Here is an 18,506-nt window from a genome sequence, read left to right as displayed (position 1 = left end):
CTGTGTGAAGGTAAGGGTCTAAGAACATTTTGCTGTTGTATGGGATTTTGATTTTTCTTTTTCTGTTGTTAGGCTTTGAGGTTGGTTGATTTTTTTGCAGCGTGTTTGGGTGTTTAAAGTCTCAAATTTTTTGTTAGGTGTTTTTTTTTTTTTTTTCCCCCCAAGTAGGTTTCCCCTTGCAGTTTGTCTACTCTAGGAGAATCAGGTGCTTGTTTCCTACTTGCCTTGTTAGCATTCCTTCTTTAAACTCCTGGCTAATTAGCCTGGTTGCCAGAGCACTTGCATGCAGAGTATCAGATAGCACCCTTGTTTTTCTAGTTCAGTCAGTGTAGCTGGGTGTCTTAACCCTCTATGGTGCAGATTCCAACTCATGCCGCTGGAGGAAGAACCTAATGTAACACAAGTTAATCACTGCAGAGTAGACTTTGAAGCAGTCTTTACTGGCTGTGTGAGCAGAAAAATAAATATATGACATGACCCCTGCTTGCATTATGTAAAATGATCCTGTCTTCATGGCTTCTTTTGAAAGCCTGTTGCATCATAATGAAGCCTGATAGTGAAATGGTAAAAATGCAGCACCAGTTATGAGAAATTAGCCCAGACAGCTGTTTATTTAAAGGAATGTTGTCACATTTTTTGTCATGCAGTGGGAGTTTATGTCCTGTATTTCTAGTGCACAGGTACTGAGAGCAAATAAAAATGAAGTGAGGGTGGTTTCTGAGCTGCTGTGTATTGGTTGGTGTGAGCCTATGGATGGGTACCAGCTTGTTAAATTTGGGTTTTGATTGACCTATTGCTTGTTAATTTGAACCTTCAGCCCTTGGCAGGAATGTGAAGTTGCCACAGTGGGTGGTCATATAGAGACAAGACATGAGATTTAGTTTACACTATGTGGTGTGTGTACTTCTGGATACTATAAAATCCACATAGGAGGGAAATGTTAGCAATAATTTGATTTGTGTCACCTGTAATAAAAGTATGATCAGTTTTGGGAAGGGCAGCTATAAGAAACAATGCTTGTTCTTTATACCATTCTGCTGGTTTTAGTGGATTTAAGATTATTCCTAATATGTTCCTCTACCAAAATTGTATCACAGAGGAAACAATTTAATTTTTTTTCCTTTTTTTTTTTTTTTTTTTTTTTAAATTGTTGAGAAGTTGCTGTGTAGCATCAGTATCCAGCAGCTCTTGTAGTATACCTGTTAGGGAAATGCCTTTAAGACTACAGTATTCTAAACTTCAGTTTGTGACTTTAAAAAATATGATTATTCTTCTAAATGTATTTGTGGAATGAGTCTTAAAAATGTTTGAGAGACTTGCCCTTCCTGTAGCAGGCCACAGTTTCCACTTAGCTCATTGGGACTATTAGTCTCTGCCAGGCTGCTACATTTCTGCTCCCTTCTTTGGTCTGCTGCTCATCTGACCTGTGCAAAGACTTCACAGCATGTTAGGCCAGCATAGCCTGAAACAATAAAAAGAAGTACCTGCTGGCTTATAATGCTTTAAAATCTCTGTGCAGGATCTGGTTTGTGCTGATCAGTGTACCCGTGCTGATGGTGTCCAGCTTGGTAGAGGGTGCTCGTTCATAGTTCCTTCAAGTTAATACAAGGTACCAACAGAAGGACAGTTTCCCCCAACTGTTACCATTTCCAGTTTCTTCCATTGCCAGTTTCCTCCACACTGAGTGGAGGAGGGGGAAAAAAACCCCACCTTCTGAGTTATTTAACCTGGTTCATGTTGCTGTACAACTGCAGGATGCTGGTGCCTGGCATAAGGGAAGAGGTGGGAGTGTCTCGGCGTGAGGAAAGGTTTTCTGCAGCAGCTATAGCTTCTGTTGCTTTGAAGTGCCTACACTTCTAATGTTAAAGTAAGGGCAGTCTTTTTTTATGGCCTGATTGATGCCTTAAGATGCTTAAATACAAGGATTGCAGCTCTGCAGGTTGTTGACAAGTAGCAGTGCCAGTGAAAAATCAGACTTGCAGTGTTTTCGTTCTCCTCCTTACAGTTTTCCTGTGTTTTGGTTTGATGTGGATATAATAAACTGTTCCTCTTCCTCCAAATCAGACTGTTTAAAAGGAACAGTCTTTAACACAGTAAATAATATGGAGAACTCTGATTTACGTCAACTTTTTGTCTAAGACGGACTTGAAAGATGCTATAGTGGATTTTCTGTACTTCTAATTCTTTTCCTCTTAAGTTTCTGGAGTTGCTCATAAATATTTGGCTCTTAGTTCCACAACAGTGACAGGTTGTTAGTATTTACCAGAAATTATATATTCTTGAGGATCATTACCATTTATTATTTTTCCTCTGGCCTTTAAATATGTCATGACTAATTCAAAGGAGGATTTGTTTAGGTTTTGACTGGCTTTTTACTTGATTTCAGATACATTTGAACGCTGCATGTATCTCTGTTTTGTTGTTGGAGACTCTATCAGGGTATTTTGATACCCCAAATGTATGTCAAGGAACTTTTTTTTTTTTTTCCTGTCATGTTCCTAATAATAATGATGATTTTTTTAAGCTTTTTGGGGGGTATGTTTTCAAAGTATGTATTGACAGTGATTACCAGATCCTCAGTATTACAGTATTGTGAGAGTCACTGAGTGACACCAGCATCAATAAAGTTTATAAAGAGTGGTATGATTTAACCTATGGGTGTGTTTATTGCATTTTGAATTAAAGCAGTCTAGTTTATAAATGATTAAATAGTTGCAGAACTGTTGATAGTGCTCATTTTTGAAAATATTTTTGGTTTTATATGTTTTCTAGTTAATTGTAGTAGACATCATTTTTCAAGAACAATAATTCCATTTTCTGTGGTTAATTGTGGAAGGTTAAATGATGCTGCCTACTGCAGCCTAACAAAAAATAGCCTGCAGGTGGCAGACAAGTAGCTGTGCGTTGGGGATCACTTACTGTGGATTTGAAACTGAAGAGTTGGAAGGTTAAGCCTATAATGCTTTTAGGGAACACCCGTGGCACATTTTTTTGTAATGGTAGCTGCTTCTGGAGTAAAATCTTGCTTGAAGACACTTCATGTTGCTTATATAACATCTTTTCTAGAAGGTGATGAAAACTTAAGTGTTTTTGGAATGCAGCATGGTTGATGGCTACAGACAGAGTCTGTTGGCTTTGGCAAAATAGGATTCTGAAAACAACTTTATTTTATTTTATTTTTGTTTTGAAGTAGGCAGGAAATATTCTGGTTCATCTATCTCGTGTAAACGGGTCTGTTCTGAAGCTTAAATTTTTGAACTGAGGTGTAACTCACCAGGAAAATATTCAACATTATAGTAATGTTTGTTTCATCCTGAGTTATTGTATTAATCAGTCTTGCTGTGTGGGCAGATAGGTAAAGGGATGTAAGGAGAATGCGTATAAAGTATGTATTGAAATATGTACGTCAGCGATAATTCAAGGTTCACAGGGGCATTCAAGTTGTACTTATGAAAGAATCCTTTTTTTAGAGTACGTGGTAGTTATGTTTATAGACATGAATTTTGGTTGCAGTTTAAGATTTTATTTGTGTAGCATTTGTCATGTACTGTAGTGGGTTTTGTATTGACTTTGCATTGCATTTATATAATGAAAATATTTGTAGTACCTCTTGGGTTTTAATCTTGAGACTTTGATATCTTAGTGGGCCTGGTTCCTACGGTGCAGTCCTCTTCAGGAATATAGAAGGGATTTCATTTAGTTATGCTCATTTAGTTATTTGTTGTGGGTTATTGATAATTCTCTCTTGACAGCCCATCTGTTGGTCCTGCTTCTGTGAGCATTACGGTGTGTGTAAATTGTTGTGGTGGAATGAGTCATTCTGTAGTGGAAAGTCTTTGTTGATCCAGGTGTCAAAGGTTTGGAAGAGGAAATAAAGCTGATGAAAAATATTTTTATAGGAGCTGTTTTTTTCATCTGTATTGCTCCTCCTCTCTTCTCTTGGAGCTGTTTAGGGCATTCTGTCGTTAATCTCGAAGCTGCACTTTCTGAAAGTGTCTGAAAAACTGTACTTTAGCAAAACCATTGCTTTTCTCCTCTATGTGTAAGACAGGATATAACAGTTAACATGATTTTTTTTTCTTTAAAGATTATTCAGAATTAATTTTGAATAGTTGGCTGTAGAGTCTGTGTATGAAAATATTGTCTATCCTTTACTTTCAAGTTGAGAACTCATTGCTGAGAATGTATGCTAGAAACCTGACTCTGATGTAATTGCAGTGTTTACTCCCTTAGTGGTTTAGTATGCTTGGGCTTTTAAGATCTTACATCTTGCAGGATTTTTTTCTTTTAATTTTGTTTTTCATTCATTAGAATTGCATAATTTGCTACATATTTGTGGCTTTTGAAGAGGCAAAGGAAGCAATTCCGTTTTATTCTGTAGGCTGACAAAGGATCAGGTACAAATGTGTGAGATGAATGTTTCAGTATATCCTGCAATGATAATACTGTTGTTATGCTGACCTGCTGTATCAATATTGTGACCTGAATTCATTTGGAAGCAACATGTATTTGCTATAATTCTAAGTGTTGTGCTGTGATTTTGGTTTATTGTGATTTATATTTTATTAGCAAAACTCCTGAACAGCAAGTACGTGTACCTGAATAATAATTGCAGCTTAGTTTAGGACTTAGTCTTCTGTAGATTTTGCCTGTAGAATTTGAATGGGACAGGAAGAAAGATGTAACATTCCTAGTGCTGGGTTTTGGTATTTTCTAGATGCAGTCATGCAGAATGCTGCTTGCAAGGCAAACAGTGTTATCAATGCAGCTAAAAGAGATCAAATATAGGCTCTTGGAGGGGTTACAAATGAGGAGGATTTTTGAAGGGAAACTTGTATGTTCTCTACTGCTCAAGAGACTGAATAGTTCACAAAATGAAAAATGTGTAATACGCTTAAGTATTAAAGTATGTATTGATTTATGATTGATACATGTGGGATAGTAGTTTCAAAGTCTAGGAGTATTCTTTGCTTGGCTTGTAGGAATAGTGATCTTGATCTCCTCATTCATTGCTGTGCCATACATATTGGAATAATACTCTCATTACTTCCTCTGACGCTTGAAAGGAGGGGTTTCCTTTCTTGTATGTAAGCATGGCTATGAATTACTGCTCCTGGATAAAACTGCTTTGTTTGCAGAAGCCTCTATGATTCTTCAGGAAGTCCAGGTTTGCCTGCTACAAATCCCATTGTGTCATGTTGCAGGCTTTTTCCAGACCTTGCTTACAGCACAGTCTTTTTATTGCTTTCCACTTGTTTTTCATAGTCCTGCTTGACTGTGATGGGGGGACAGCTGGAAGAGAGCTGGTTTTCTATGGGATATTTCAAATAACCAAAGTATTAACTACAGCTGTTAACATTTTTTTGTATATGTATGTAACCAGTCTCCATAATTGGAGATGGAAGCTGGTGATGCTCTTCTCTTCCCCTTTTATGTATTTTCAGTTCTATATAACATAACTTCAGAGGAGTGATTATCTTGATTATTACTGGTTACGGCTTTAAAGCAGAAATACCTACTTGATAGTAAGTAATTGGGAGCTAGTTTTAAAGATCAAACAAGCTATTTTGAGAAACAGGAATCACTGCTGAAGCCCTGTGGAAAACTTTGGTGATTCATTTGAAAACTTGTATGTCACGTTTTCAGTTTTAAATGTGGCTTAAGTGATCTGCGTGACCCTGTTATGTATTAAAGTTTGTTTGCTTCCTGCTTTTGTAGTACTCTTTCAGCTGATGATGGTCTGAGGTCATCAGGAAGAGTGTCAGAGGAGGGTGACAGCGCTTGAAACCGCAGATGTTTTATAAGAGTGTTTCATCAAAGCTTTTCACAAGATTCTGTAGAATTTTGTGTTCTTTTTGTGTTGAGAAAGTGTTGTTCCTAGTGTGCCGTTTTGATGTTTTCATGTGTGTTTATTCCGCCTTCCTTCCCCTCCCCCCCCCCCCCCCCCTTTTGGAACATTTAACCTGTTAGTTTTACTTTATGTAGAAAGTCATAATTAAGTAGTTGAATCGTCTGGGCTTTGTGCCTAATGAAGAGGTGACACAACTTAATTTTGTTTGCAAAACCAGGAAATAGTGGTTTAACTGGCAATTTTTTTATTATGTAAGTTGGAACCTTCTTTTAAGTAGAGAATACTTCTGAAAACCAATTTCTTATAGGGATAAAAAAACATTTAAGCTTTGTATTTGAGGAAAATGGCCTTTATGATTTGAAAGACCTAAAAAGAGCTGACTTCTGCTAGGTGCTCTTTAAAGTACATTTTGCAGTCTAGGTGATCAGAATTGAAAAATTGTTCACATTGATTGTGCTTCTGTAGCCGAAGACAGTTCTGTATCCTCACATTCCTACATAAGGAGTCAAGAGACTTGCGCAGCAGATACATAAAATATCAAAAATGTGATTAGATGAGAAAGCTAAAATTGCCTGTGATGCATATCAGCTCCCTAGGGGAACTGAAAGAACTAAATGCATACACTTATGTAATTAGTTACTTTCGGAATCCAGAAAACATTTTAACTTCTCTTTGGTAATTTATAAATGGCAGCTCTTATCTTTAGAGAAAGATGGTTTTAAGAGATTTGTAGATGTTTTGGAGAGATTTCTCCACTCACAGGTACCTGTTGGGCAGTAACAGATACTTGTATATCTATTTGGTTTAGGACGTGCGGTTTTTATTGTTTAGTCTATTCTCTTGAAACAAGTCCATAATATAAGCTGCAGTGAACCTATGTGGCAGTCTTGACACAGATATATGAGTGAGTGGAATAAGTTTGGGAATGAAGTGCCTCTGAAGAATAAATGCTTTAATGCAGAGTTAGACTGGAGATAACTTGAAACTTGAGTGATGCCTACCTTACTGTCTTAGTGTGAGTGGTGGCATCAGTGTCTGTGTGCGTGTGCACTGCTGATCTGCTAAGCCATGGCCAGGAAGTTAAATGTGTCTTGAACTGGAGCTATATACACATGTGTAAAAGTCATATGTAATGATGATGATAATGAAGACTCGAGATGGTGTGGGGGGGTATTGTCTTTTTCTAGTCTCCTACTTTCCTAATTTTTTGATATGTGAAGCAGTTACTTCCATAGCACCAAACACTTGTATTTAAATAATTTAGGACTTCTGGATCTTCTCTGAATGGATCTGTGTTGCAGTCTCTTGCTATTGAATCTCTACAGTTTTGCTGTAAAGAATTAAAACCTATAGGCATAAAAGCATTGTTAATGGAGAGTGTAATGTATCCTCAGTAAAATAATCTCCTCTCCTTAAAAGAAAGAAAAATTCAACTAGAACCTTATCTGTGTATGGAAATTCACACAGTGTGTAACACCATAAATAGATTTGTAGAGTGCTCATTGTTCTCTCTTAATTCTTGCTTCAGCAGTACCTTGAGATGGTGGTGGTGAAAACCTTGTATAAAGGGAAATAAATGTCATAAATGGGATATGATTGTGCTTCATGACAGTTCTGCAGAAAGCTGGTGTGTCATCATTTTTTGCAGCCATCAAACCAAGTGGATCAAAACCTTAAGTTGGTTACAAAAACAGCTTTGGCTGTATTGGAAGCATTTGTGGTTAAGGAGTATTTACAAAATAGGCAACCATTTTAATTGGTCCAGAAGAGTGTGTGGGATGTGGCTCAAAATGTTACTTGTGAGAATGCTCTCTGTACTAGAGATAGTAGCATACTTAGATTCATTTTTCTTACAAGAACTACAAGATTTTTCCAGCTGGACTTTAAACACAGCATAGCTACACTAGGGAAGCTTGTTAGAGCTAAAAGAGGCAACTAGGAGTAGCAAAGTACTTACCACCTGCTGAGAATTAAGATGCCATGCTGGAGATACGGAGCAAAAGCATGCCGATTATCAAGGGAAGTGCAAAAGGAAGCTGGCATGGCTGAACATTGGGCAGAGATAGTTATTAGAAGGCTGAAGCAGTATCTAAATGAGGAAAGCTGTAAAGATGTAAAATCTGACAAGCAGAATATAAAAGTGCAAGATAGCACGAAAGAATTTTTCAAATTTTGAAAAGCCTGTAATAATAACTGCCTTTCAGCACGTTAGTAGTAGTAGACCTACCATAAGCCATAGGGCTACAGGATGATTACTTTATAAAAGAAAATTTCAGAAGGTAATGTGTTCATTGTTGAAAATCTTGGAAAGGTTGCTGTGCCAAAAACATTCTATGGGTGACTTATCAGAGGAATGCTCTCAAATCAGCATCTGGTAAGAGTTTAGAGAACAGCTGAACAACATGAAAGCACATTGGTAGAACCAAACAGTGTTTGTGCAATTACTCCATAGAAAGTGAGGCATGAAATAATTTTCTTAAGTGATGTGTAATGCCTTATTTAGCTAGACACCTTTAAGTAATTGGATATAAATGCAGTGTGAAGCAGGTATGAAAAGAATCTTTACTCAGGATGTTGTCTGTGCAGATTAGAAACTACAGCAGTGTACAGAATTCATGGGCACATAGTAATTAGAATAGATTGTAGAAAGATCAACAGAGCTTTGTGAAAAGAAGTTGTGCCTTGCACCTTTTGGAGGTCACTGAAGTAGTTAGCAAGAACACATAGTAAGGAAGTTCTAATTTGCTATGGTGGGTAGCATTTCCAGAAGTCATTTGGTAGCCTTCTGCATAAGAGGGGTTAAGTCCTCGTATGGATAATTCATTAATTTGAGATAGATAATTAAAGACAGGAAATGAAGAGAATACGGTGCTTTTCAGGGGTGAGTAGTAACTGTTGAGAACCTACCATAGGAAAGGATGGGGGGTAACAGCGGTCAAAGTATTCAGTTGTTTTCACATCCAGATTGTCAAAGCAATGAAACAATACTGAAGTGATGATTCTTCATCAGTCACTTCTTTTCTAAAAGGAAAAAGCATTGAAGAAATACTCGGCATTGAAGAATTGAGACCCAACTTTGAGTAATTGCAGTCAGAGTGTATGAGGAGGAGGCAGTTAATGTCAAGTGAGACATGTGGAACCTGTAACTCCTTGCAGGAGGGATGACATTAGGTAGTTCTGTGGGAACACCAGTTTAGGCTCAGAAAGATTAATTCTATACATTCTTAGGATAACAATTGAGAATAAAACAAAATTGGCCAGTGCATGTAGGTCCATGATGCATTTGCATATGAATGTTGTATTGGCACAGGCTAGGGAGCACCCTGGGAAGAACAGTGTGTGCTTTTGTGTATATGTAGGTGACTGAGATGTTTATTGTAGTATGGGCTAAACCACCTTTTTTTAGTTTGTTTTGTTTTTGTGAAAGTTTTCTGAATGATAGAGTAGCTTCAATAAATGTGTCTGGTTCTTTGCTGTTAAGAGAAATGTTGCCATGTATTTCATGGGATCAGGTATAGTACTGGAAAGGGCTGTGCTTAGCGTCAGATCCACCACCACACTTGACATCTGAGGATATGTCTCTTTCAAAGGTGCTGGAAAGTGAAAAGAGGAGCAATGATTATTAAACTGTAAACTTGGCATTGTCAACTATGGCACTTGGATCTTCTTCATTCCCCCTGAGTGCAGTTTTGGGAATTACGCAAGGGCCAAGGATTTGACCAGGTGGAGACTGCTGGGGAATTTGAATTTGAATTTGGAGTTGCTGTTCAGACTGGTGATGGAGTTGCATGAGCAGCCAGAATCCTCAGACAGTTTGGTAGGCTGGACTGGAGGACAGGGCTCTCATCCCTGAAGTAATTATCTGAGGATGTAAATTTACAATAGTTGGAACAGATTGATGTTGCAGCTGTGGTGTAGCCACCTGGTTAACAGTTGCAGTCCCTTTCTTCCCGCCCTTTCACCTTGTGTTGGAACTGGAGCTTTTCTTCTCTCCCAGAGTGTTGAGGGAGCTGTAGCGGGGACTAACCGGCTGTTCTATATGTTCCTGAGCAAGCTGTTTCTGGGACCAGCATGCCAGCATAAGGGGGGGGGGGGGGGGGGGGGAAGAAAGAGAGAAAAGATGATGCTTTTCTGCTGTCACAGAAAGCTGTTTTCTTTGAGACACGTTGCTGTTCTTCGAGTATATTTAGCCTGTGCTCTTACAGATGTGGAATATAGGGGCCTGCTCTGGGTAACAATATACATTGAGACTAGTGTCAAGACATGTTCTGGGTTAAAAAGAAAAAAAAGTTGTGTTCTCCCTCAGGTAAACCTGACAATAGTTGTAAATTTGGGTATTTAGAGATCCAAGTTTTAAATATTTCCACTAATGTAAAGTACCTGATTTATTTTTACAGAATATCCTTTTCTTTTTCTTTTTTTTTTTTTTTTTTCCCCTTTAGAAGTTCATGGTGTCCTTGGTAGCAAATTCGACTGCCCTCAAAATTTTGAAAATCAGCGTGGTATTTGAATGTCTTATATTTTCATTAAATATTTGTAACTAATAAATAATCGGAGGACTCTGAACCTTATTACTGTTAGTCAGCACTCAGATTTGTATTTTTATTTCTTTACAGGATCTAGAGTTTCATGGAGTAATGAGATTCTACTTTCAAGACAGAGCAGCTGGAAATTTTGCAACAAAATGTATCCGTGTGTCTAGTACTGCCACAACTCAAGATGTGATAGAAACTCTCGCAGAGAAGTTTCGACCGGACATGCGAATGTTGTCATCCCCTAAATACTCGCTTTACGAGGTGCACGTCAGCGGAGGTTAGTATTTAGTCATGAAGCCTTGCCTGCATCCGCACCACTTTCCTGTCCACTCCAGCCAAAATACGTTTACCCTCAGCTTCTGAACCATATAACTTGGGTCTTTTTTTTTGTATTTGTTCCTAAGTATATTGCTACTAAACGTTATGTGGGGAGAGGTATTTAGAAATGTAAGTACTCATATCAGGCCTGCAGTTTATGTAAGATTTGATTATGTTCTATTAAATGCTGTACTTGACATCCTGTTAATTTGTAGACAAAATTGCTATTTTTAGGACTAGTAGGTAAAGGCTAAATTTATAATGGGATAATAGGAGTGTTAATTTGAATACATCCTCAGTTCCTTTGGTGTTCCTGTACTGCTAAACTGGGGAAAGTTCAACTTAGTGTTATTTGAAGACACTGTGTTTCTTAAACAGATCCTTTCATGTTAACTGTGAAGAACGCAGATATCTAAGTAACCTTTTGATGCTGCTAGCATTTGTCTTCCCCCAGTAGTGGAAAGATTCTAGTTGAAAGGTGGTAGTGGTGGAGACAGGAATAGGAGAAACAAGCATGTTGTTGCACTCTTTCTTTTTTGTACTTTGGAAGCTTAGACAAGTGGTTTAACTCCCTTGAATTTTGCTTTTGAAAGACTGAAAATTATTTAATTTGAGATAGTGATTGGAAATTTAGTGGCATATGTGTCACTTTCCAGAGTCTGCGAATGATGACTTGATGCAAACAAATTGTATGGTATTGGGAAAAAGTGCATGTGTCATCACTAATTTAAGCAATTAATAGTATGTGGTTATTCTGCTTTAGGTTTCCTTAAAAATCTGGTAGCTCCGTACCAGTAGTCAAAATGAAATGGTTTCCTTTGCAGACCAAGTTCCTGATGTTTAAAATACGGCTTATAAGGCAGGTGCCTCATTCAGTAGGAGTGTTTCTCATTAAATAAAATGTAACTGCAAAGACGACATTGTCTTGCTATGCATATGTAGTGTCACCTGCTTCTAAAAGGGAGATAAATGGCAGCATTTGTTTAATTTTTTAAAACATTCTCAGATTTTTTCATATACTTAAAATATGTGTAATGCACTAAATGAAATGTTGTCTAGTAGATATATGAAATAAAGAAAAAATCCATTATGCGGTCTGGTTTATTTTTGTGTAGTCTTTCCTGAATAGCAATTCTTGGGCCACAATCAGGTTGGTTAACTTTAAAATAAGGAATATAAGAATTTGGAAGTCTCGTGAAGTTATAAAGCCTGAAACATTATAACTGTAGATGTAACTTCTCCTTCTGAGTGATCATCTTATGTTCCCATATTTAGTTTGGACAAAAGAGGTTTGCAAGACTACTTTATGTGGACCTTCAGCTTATGTAGCTAGAGGGAAAATACATAGGCTGGTTGCTGGAAAGGGATCATGCGTTTCTACCTACCCAGACTGCTTGAGGGAAACATCAGCTGATGTGCACTGTTAGCAACCCTTCTGCTTTTTAAGACCTTTAACTTGTTTCTCAATATCTTTGCTTAGTAACTTGCTAAGTAACTTACTGCTTTTCATTTTTTTGAAGAAGAAAGAAGATTAGATGTGGATGAGAAGCCTCTTGTTGTACAATTAAACTGGAACAAAGATGATCGAGAGGGAAGATTTGTTCTCAAGAATGAAAATGATACGCTTCCTCCAAAGGTGAGTATTCTTATGGAGTATGCTAGTGGTAGCAGTGATTTTGAAGTGTGTGGGACTTGCTTATATAGCAAAACATAATTACTACTTTCCTAATTCCTGAGAATAACTGCTGCTGCTGACCTTTGATATCTGGAGCTAGTCGTTTGAAATACTTAAAATGCATCTTCACAACACAACATTCAGATGGAGCACATCAGCAACACATCTTTCAAATGGCTTGTGATGCTTTGATCCATACTGCTGTCTAGTACTGGAGCATGGAAAGCCCAGAGAATGTAGAGCTTGCTTTGTTCTAACATGAATTAAAACTTTCCTGAAATAGTATATGATGCCAAACACCTAGGGGGGAATCCTGCCTCTTGCAGAGACTTTAAAAGGGGATGCCAGAGGGAGTTAAATAACTAAAAATTGTTACCTCCCTAGATAACATGATGTTCCTTAACAAAACTGCTGGGAGACTGTTTCCTTTTGGAGAGGTGTGTTTTGGTTTGGTTTGGGTTTTTTTCCTTCTAAGTGCAAAGTGAGGGACATAACATGAGCCATACGAAAGTGTTATGGTTTGAGGGTTTTATAAGTTAATAATTGAAATATAAAATTGGAATAGAATCATAAAATCATAGAATAGTTAGGGTTAGAAAGGACCTTAAGATCATCTAGTTCCAACCCCCCTGCCATGGGCAGGGACATCTCACACTAAACCATGCCACCCAAGGCCTCATCCCACCTGGCCTTGAACACCGCCGGGGATGGAGCATTCACAGCTTCTCTGGGCAACCAGTTCCAGTGCCTCACCACCCTTACAGTAAAGAATTTTTTCCTTATATCCAAGCTAAACTTCCCCTGTTTAAGTTTTAGCATGTTACCCTTTGTCCTGTCACTACAGTCCCTAATGAATAGTCCATCCCCAGCATCTTTGTGAGCCCCCTTCAGATACTGGAAGGCTGCTATGAGATCTCCATGCAGCGTTCTCTTCTCCAGTCTGAACAGCCCCAACTTTCTCAGCCTGTCTTCATATGGGAGGTGCTCCACTCCCCTGATCATCCTTGTGGTTCTCCTCTGGACTTGTTCCAACAGTCCCATGTCCTTTTTATGTTGAGGACACCAGAAGTGCACACAATACTCCAAGTGAGGTCTCAGGAGAGCAGAGTAGAGAGGCAGGATCACCTCCTACCTGCTGGTCATGCTCCTTTTGATGCAGCCCAGGATACAGTTGGCTTTCTGGGCTGCGAGTGCACACTGAAGCCAGCTCATGTTCATTTTCTCATCGACCGACACCCCCAAGTCCTTCTCTGCAGGGCTGCTCTGAATCTCTTCTCTGCCCAACCTGTAGCCGTGCCTGGGATTACTTTGACCCAGGTGTAGGACCTTGCACTTGTCATGGTTAAACTTCATAAGGTTGGCATCAGCCCACCTCACAAGCATGTCAAGGTCCCTCTGGATGGCACCCCTTCCCTCCGGCGTGTCAGCCGAACCACCCAGCTTGGTGTCATCGGCAAACTTGCTGCGGGCGCACTCAATCCCACTGTCCATGTCACCGACAAAGATGTTGAACAAGACCGGTCCCAACACCGATCCCTGAGAGACACCACCCGTTACCGGTCTCCAGCTGGACATCGGACCATTGACCACAACTCTTTGCGTGCAGCCATCCAGCCAGTTCTTTATCCACTGAGTAGTCCATCTGTCAAATCGATGTCTCTCCAATTTAGAGACAAGGATATCGTGTGGGACAGTGTCGAAGGCTTTGCACAAGTCCAGGGAGATGACGTCAACTGCTCTGCCCCTGTCCATCAGTTTCGTAGCCCCAACATAGAAGGCCACCAAATTGGTCAGGCAGGATTTCCCCTTAGTGAAGCCATGCTGGCTGTCACCAGGCACCTCCTTGTTTTGCATGTGCCTTAGCATGCCTTCCAGGAGAATCTGCTCCAAGATTTTGCCAGGCACAGAGGTGAGACTGACTGGTCTGTAATTCCCTGGGTCATCCATTTTCCCCTTCTTGAAAATGGGGGTCATATTTCCCTTTTTCCAGTCGTCGGGAACTTCACCTGACTGCCATGATTTTTCAAATATGATGGCCAGTGGCTTCGCAACTTCATTCTCCAGTGCCTTCAGGACCCACGGATGGATGTTGTCAGGTCCCATGGACTTGTGTATGTTTAGGTTTCTAAGATGGTCTCGAACCAGATCTTCCCCTACAGTGGGCCTAGGGTCTTCATTCTCACAGTCCCTGCGTTCGCCTTCCAAGGCTTGGGTGGTGCGGTCGGAGCCTTTGCCAGTGAAGACTGAGGCAAAGATTTCATTAAGAACTTCAGCCTTCTCCAAATCCCAGGTAGCCAGTTCTCCTGATAGCTGATTAGATAGCTGATTAGATGAGACTTTGGCTTCTGGAGTCATATAATTACATATATATATCTAGCTAAGGAGTTTATATCTTTGGAAAATGTGCTCTTCAGTGTGGGCTATCTTCAGGTAAGTTTGTCCTCTTGGGCTGAGCACTAAATTTCTTTTGCTCTTGGAATTAGGGCTTGTTAATTGTAAATGCCTGTTGGGTATTGGGACATGAACTAGCTGTTCTTACACTATATTTTTGGCTACAGGATGCATCCATGTTAGAGGTGGGGAGAGAAAATTAATGATGTCTTCCGCTGCATCTACCAGGCTTGCTATTCCTATTCATTGAATTAAGTAATCTTCAATCTTTCATCTGTGTTCTTCCTGACAGAAGAAAAAATCCTGCATCATCTTTCTCTCATCTTCTATAATTTTATCTTCAGAAGGCAAATGAGCCTGGGATTATAGGTATCTTTTGATGCAGGTGTGTGCAGGGAGCAGGAGTTGGAGAAGAGAACACTGGAAGGACAACTCAGAAAAATAAACCACAGGGGAAATGTCCTCTCTAATGTTTTTCCTTCTGTAGTTTATTATCTGATGCTCCAGCGTGGTTGTCTTGAAACAGATGAATTGCAGTGTTGTTTTGTGAAGTATTTTTGCTGGGAGGCAGAAGTTTGTTTGCAGCCTCAATCTTAAAGTTAATCTTTAAGGTGAAATAGTAAGCATTATTCAGGTACATTTCTGTTTTTTCTTTGCTTTCTCGAATACAAGATGCTTAATCAGTTTATACCTGCTTTGGAACATGAAATTATTTTTACCTTCTGTTTTATTCTGGAGAGTATTAGTCCCATCCCTGTGTAATGGAGTGTTGTTGCCTGAAGTATTGTTTTTGTGTTAGTGATACTGTGTCTTAATCAGACTTATCTGGAAAGTTAAAACTAATACTGACGTTTAATTGGACTAAGAATGATGGAAGTTGTTTTAAACTTTATTTCAGAAGGCTCAGAGCAATGGCCCTGAAAAACAAGAAAAAGAGGGAGTAATTCAGAATTTCAAACGAACTCTCTCAAAAAAAGAAAAAAAAGAAAAGAAGAGGCGTGAAAAAGAGGCGTTGCGACAAGCATCAGATAAAGATGATAGACTTCTTCATGGGGATGATATGTAAGTATGTTAAACTTTGATCAGCTCGTGTAACCTACATCTTATTTTAAAGGATTCATCCTGTCTACCAAATAAGTTGTTTCTTTCAAAAGTAGTTGATGTGGGTGCAATATCATGATAAACCAAAATACGCGATGGCGATTTCTGTGGTTTGTATGTACATTTTGCCGCAAGGTTTGTTTCTAAAGCATGAAACAATCTTTTTTCCAAGTATTTGTCCTTGGACAGAAATTGACGTGCTTGATGACATGGGCTTTCTGCACTATGTTTATTTTGAGCCTTTACTCTAGAGTGGGTTTATTTCTCTGGCTATGTTTGATTATTTTGTCCTTTGCCAGAAAAATTCGTATGTGTAGGTGTTTGCATTTGGCTTATCCCCTGACTATTGGTTTGCTTTTCTCTGAGATGTATTTTGGTAGCCAGTTGTCCGAGTTCTTCAGCTCTTGCTCCTAAATCTGCTTTGTCTTATTGAGACAGGACAGGACATACGTTAATCCTTGTACAGAAAACTGGAGGACAACTGTATTAAGAACCAGAAAGCTGAGAAAGATCTACATTAAGCTTAGTCTCTGTACCAGCTTTTGTAGGTTTCATATGCAATACACAGGGGGAGAGGGGGAATCATTAATGGTGGATTTTTAATATACCCAGAAAGTCAGTGATGATCGTAATTGAGAACAGATTCTCAGAGATGAAAGAAATGAGTTAACTTGTTGACATGTTTTTCTTACCTGTAGTACTGCTCTGCATGGATATGTTTGTAGTCTGTTTCAGATGTCAGCATGACCTTTTCAGTATTCTGTGCTGTTACTTAGCTTGATCTTGATTTTTCTTTTTTTATTAAAATAGAATTGTATTTAAATGCATTAGCAAAAGAAAAAAAGAAAAAGCATGAGCTGCCAGCACACGCTAACTGCTTCCACATGATTTGCAGTATTGTAAATCAGAACAAAGTTAGGGGTACAGTGTAAAGTTTCTTTAAGGCCTTTCCCCTATGCTCTTTAGCAGTGAAAGCTAGCAACCATCAATACTTAAAATGGTGGTTGTCTATGTCAGGTGAGCGGGGTACATGAACAGTGGTAATCCTAGCAAAAGTAAAGTTAATGTAGAAACCAACTTAAAATAATTGATTTCCTATGTGTATGAACTCTACTTGCCTTTATTTTTTATGAAACGATGAGGATATATGTATTTTAAGATGTTAATAATGTTTTTTTTTCTATTTGTTTAACTTGGCAGTGAGAATTCTCGCCTTGCAGCTGAGGTTTACAAAGATATGCCTGAGACCAGCTTCACTCGCACAATATCAAATCCTGAGGTGGTTATGAAACGGCGGCGGCAGCAAAAACTGGAAAAGAGAATGCAGGAATTTCGCAGTTCTGATGGCAGACCAGACTCAGGTACTCAGGTTTCTTCTGGTTAAGTCCTAAACAGTAAACTGTTTACTGAAAGAGTATTTTTAAGGCAAACAGCATCTGTAAATTTGACTTCTGCTTTCTCCAGTGTTTTTTGTACTTCGTGGCTGATTTCATCTGTGATGTAACTGAATGAATGATTTGTAGAGGTAGCATCCCACAGCAGTGTGTTCTGTGCTGAGTGCAAGTCAAAGCTTTCAGTGATGAGCAAATTGATTTAAGAGAATATGCTAGAAATCTTGCAGACTGTACTAAACTGGGAAAGAATGAAGGACAGAATTAGGCTTATTAAACTGACAAACTGAGGAAGTTTTGTGAAATAAATGTCATTCACTTTATGAAGAATAAGCTGAATGACCTGAATGTAAAAATGCGATCAGTAGCACAAATGCAAGATGGCAAGGAATGATTGATTGTTCAGGTCTGCACAGAGGGTTCTGGTAGATCTTGTGAATATAGATGATCAAGTATTTCACGTTTTTGGGGGTGAGGATACAAAACCAGTGCTTGTGTAAACATCAGTGTTAAATAAATGAAACAATATTAGTACTGGTAACACTTTCCATGATGCACTCTCTGTGTAAGAGCAATGAAGAGAGAGTTGCAGGTGTAGAAAACATCACCTGAGGGAAATCTTAAATGGGGTTTTTAAAGAGGGGAGAGGTTCCTGAAAGTCAACACAAACTTGCTGTCAGGTTGGGGGAAGGTCAGTTCTTCGTCCAGTCGTTGTGACTGTTTCATTTTAACTTCAGGTAGCATAAAGAATGGTAAAGGACTAGGGAAAAGACTTGCTTAGAGAAATTGGGAAGGCATTGCTGGAGAGTTTTACCAAATGGCAGAGACATTATTTTAGGGATGTTATGTAACTTTTCTTGTATTAGTGGATTGACTAAATGATTTCTGAAGGGGTTCGTTTTTATGTTCTACCGTTTATTATATTTGTCTTTTTTATTCTTTGGTAGCATCATTAATTAAATTTTGTTTCCAAGGTGGGACACTGAGAATTTATGCAGACAGTTTAAAACCAAATATACCATACAAGACAATCCTGCTGTCCACTACGGATACTGCAGACTTTGCAGTTATTGAAGCACTGGAAAAATATGGTCTGGAGAAGGAAAATCCAAAGGATTATTGCATTGCTCGTGTAAGTGAAGTTACTAAGTCACAATCTTCTCGTGCTTCATATTTGATTTTTTTGGTTTGTTAATTTTTTTTATTGCTTTTTCATAAAAAAAAAAAAAATTGAATCTAGCAGC

At 38.7% G+C, this 18,506-nt stretch overlaps 1 protein-coding gene across 2 annotated transcripts in view; it reads left to right on the top strand.

The window, feature by feature from the left end:
- Positions 1-18,506, top strand: part of AFDN (afadin, adherens junction formation factor) — a gene marked incomplete at both ends in the record, with an annotated part of 115,189 nt that overhangs the window by 24,775 nt on the left and 71,908 nt on the right. Inside the window, 5 exons of one of the 2 annotated variants that reach the window (XM_080616044.1) lie at positions 10,468-10,663; positions 12,225-12,340; positions 15,669-15,832; positions 17,072-17,232; positions 18,237-18,394. In XM_080616044.1, coding sequence (XP_080472170.1) covers positions 10,468-10,663; positions 12,225-12,340; positions 15,669-15,832; positions 17,072-17,232; positions 18,237-18,394 — 795 coding nt within the window. Of the gene's footprint in view, positions 1-9,971; positions 10,664-12,224; positions 12,341-15,668; positions 15,833-17,071; positions 17,233-18,236; positions 18,395-18,506 lie in introns of those variants that run through there. The other variant, XM_080616045.1, reaches the window with a different exon arrangement.

This window comes from Psittacula echo (assembly GCF_963264785.1).
Source record: "Psittacula echo genome assembly, chromosome: 4".
Taxonomy (NCBI): Eukaryota; Metazoa; Chordata; class Aves; order Psittaciformes; family Psittacidae; genus Psittacula; species Psittacula echo.
This window is presented reverse-complemented; position numbering and strand designations above follow the sequence as displayed.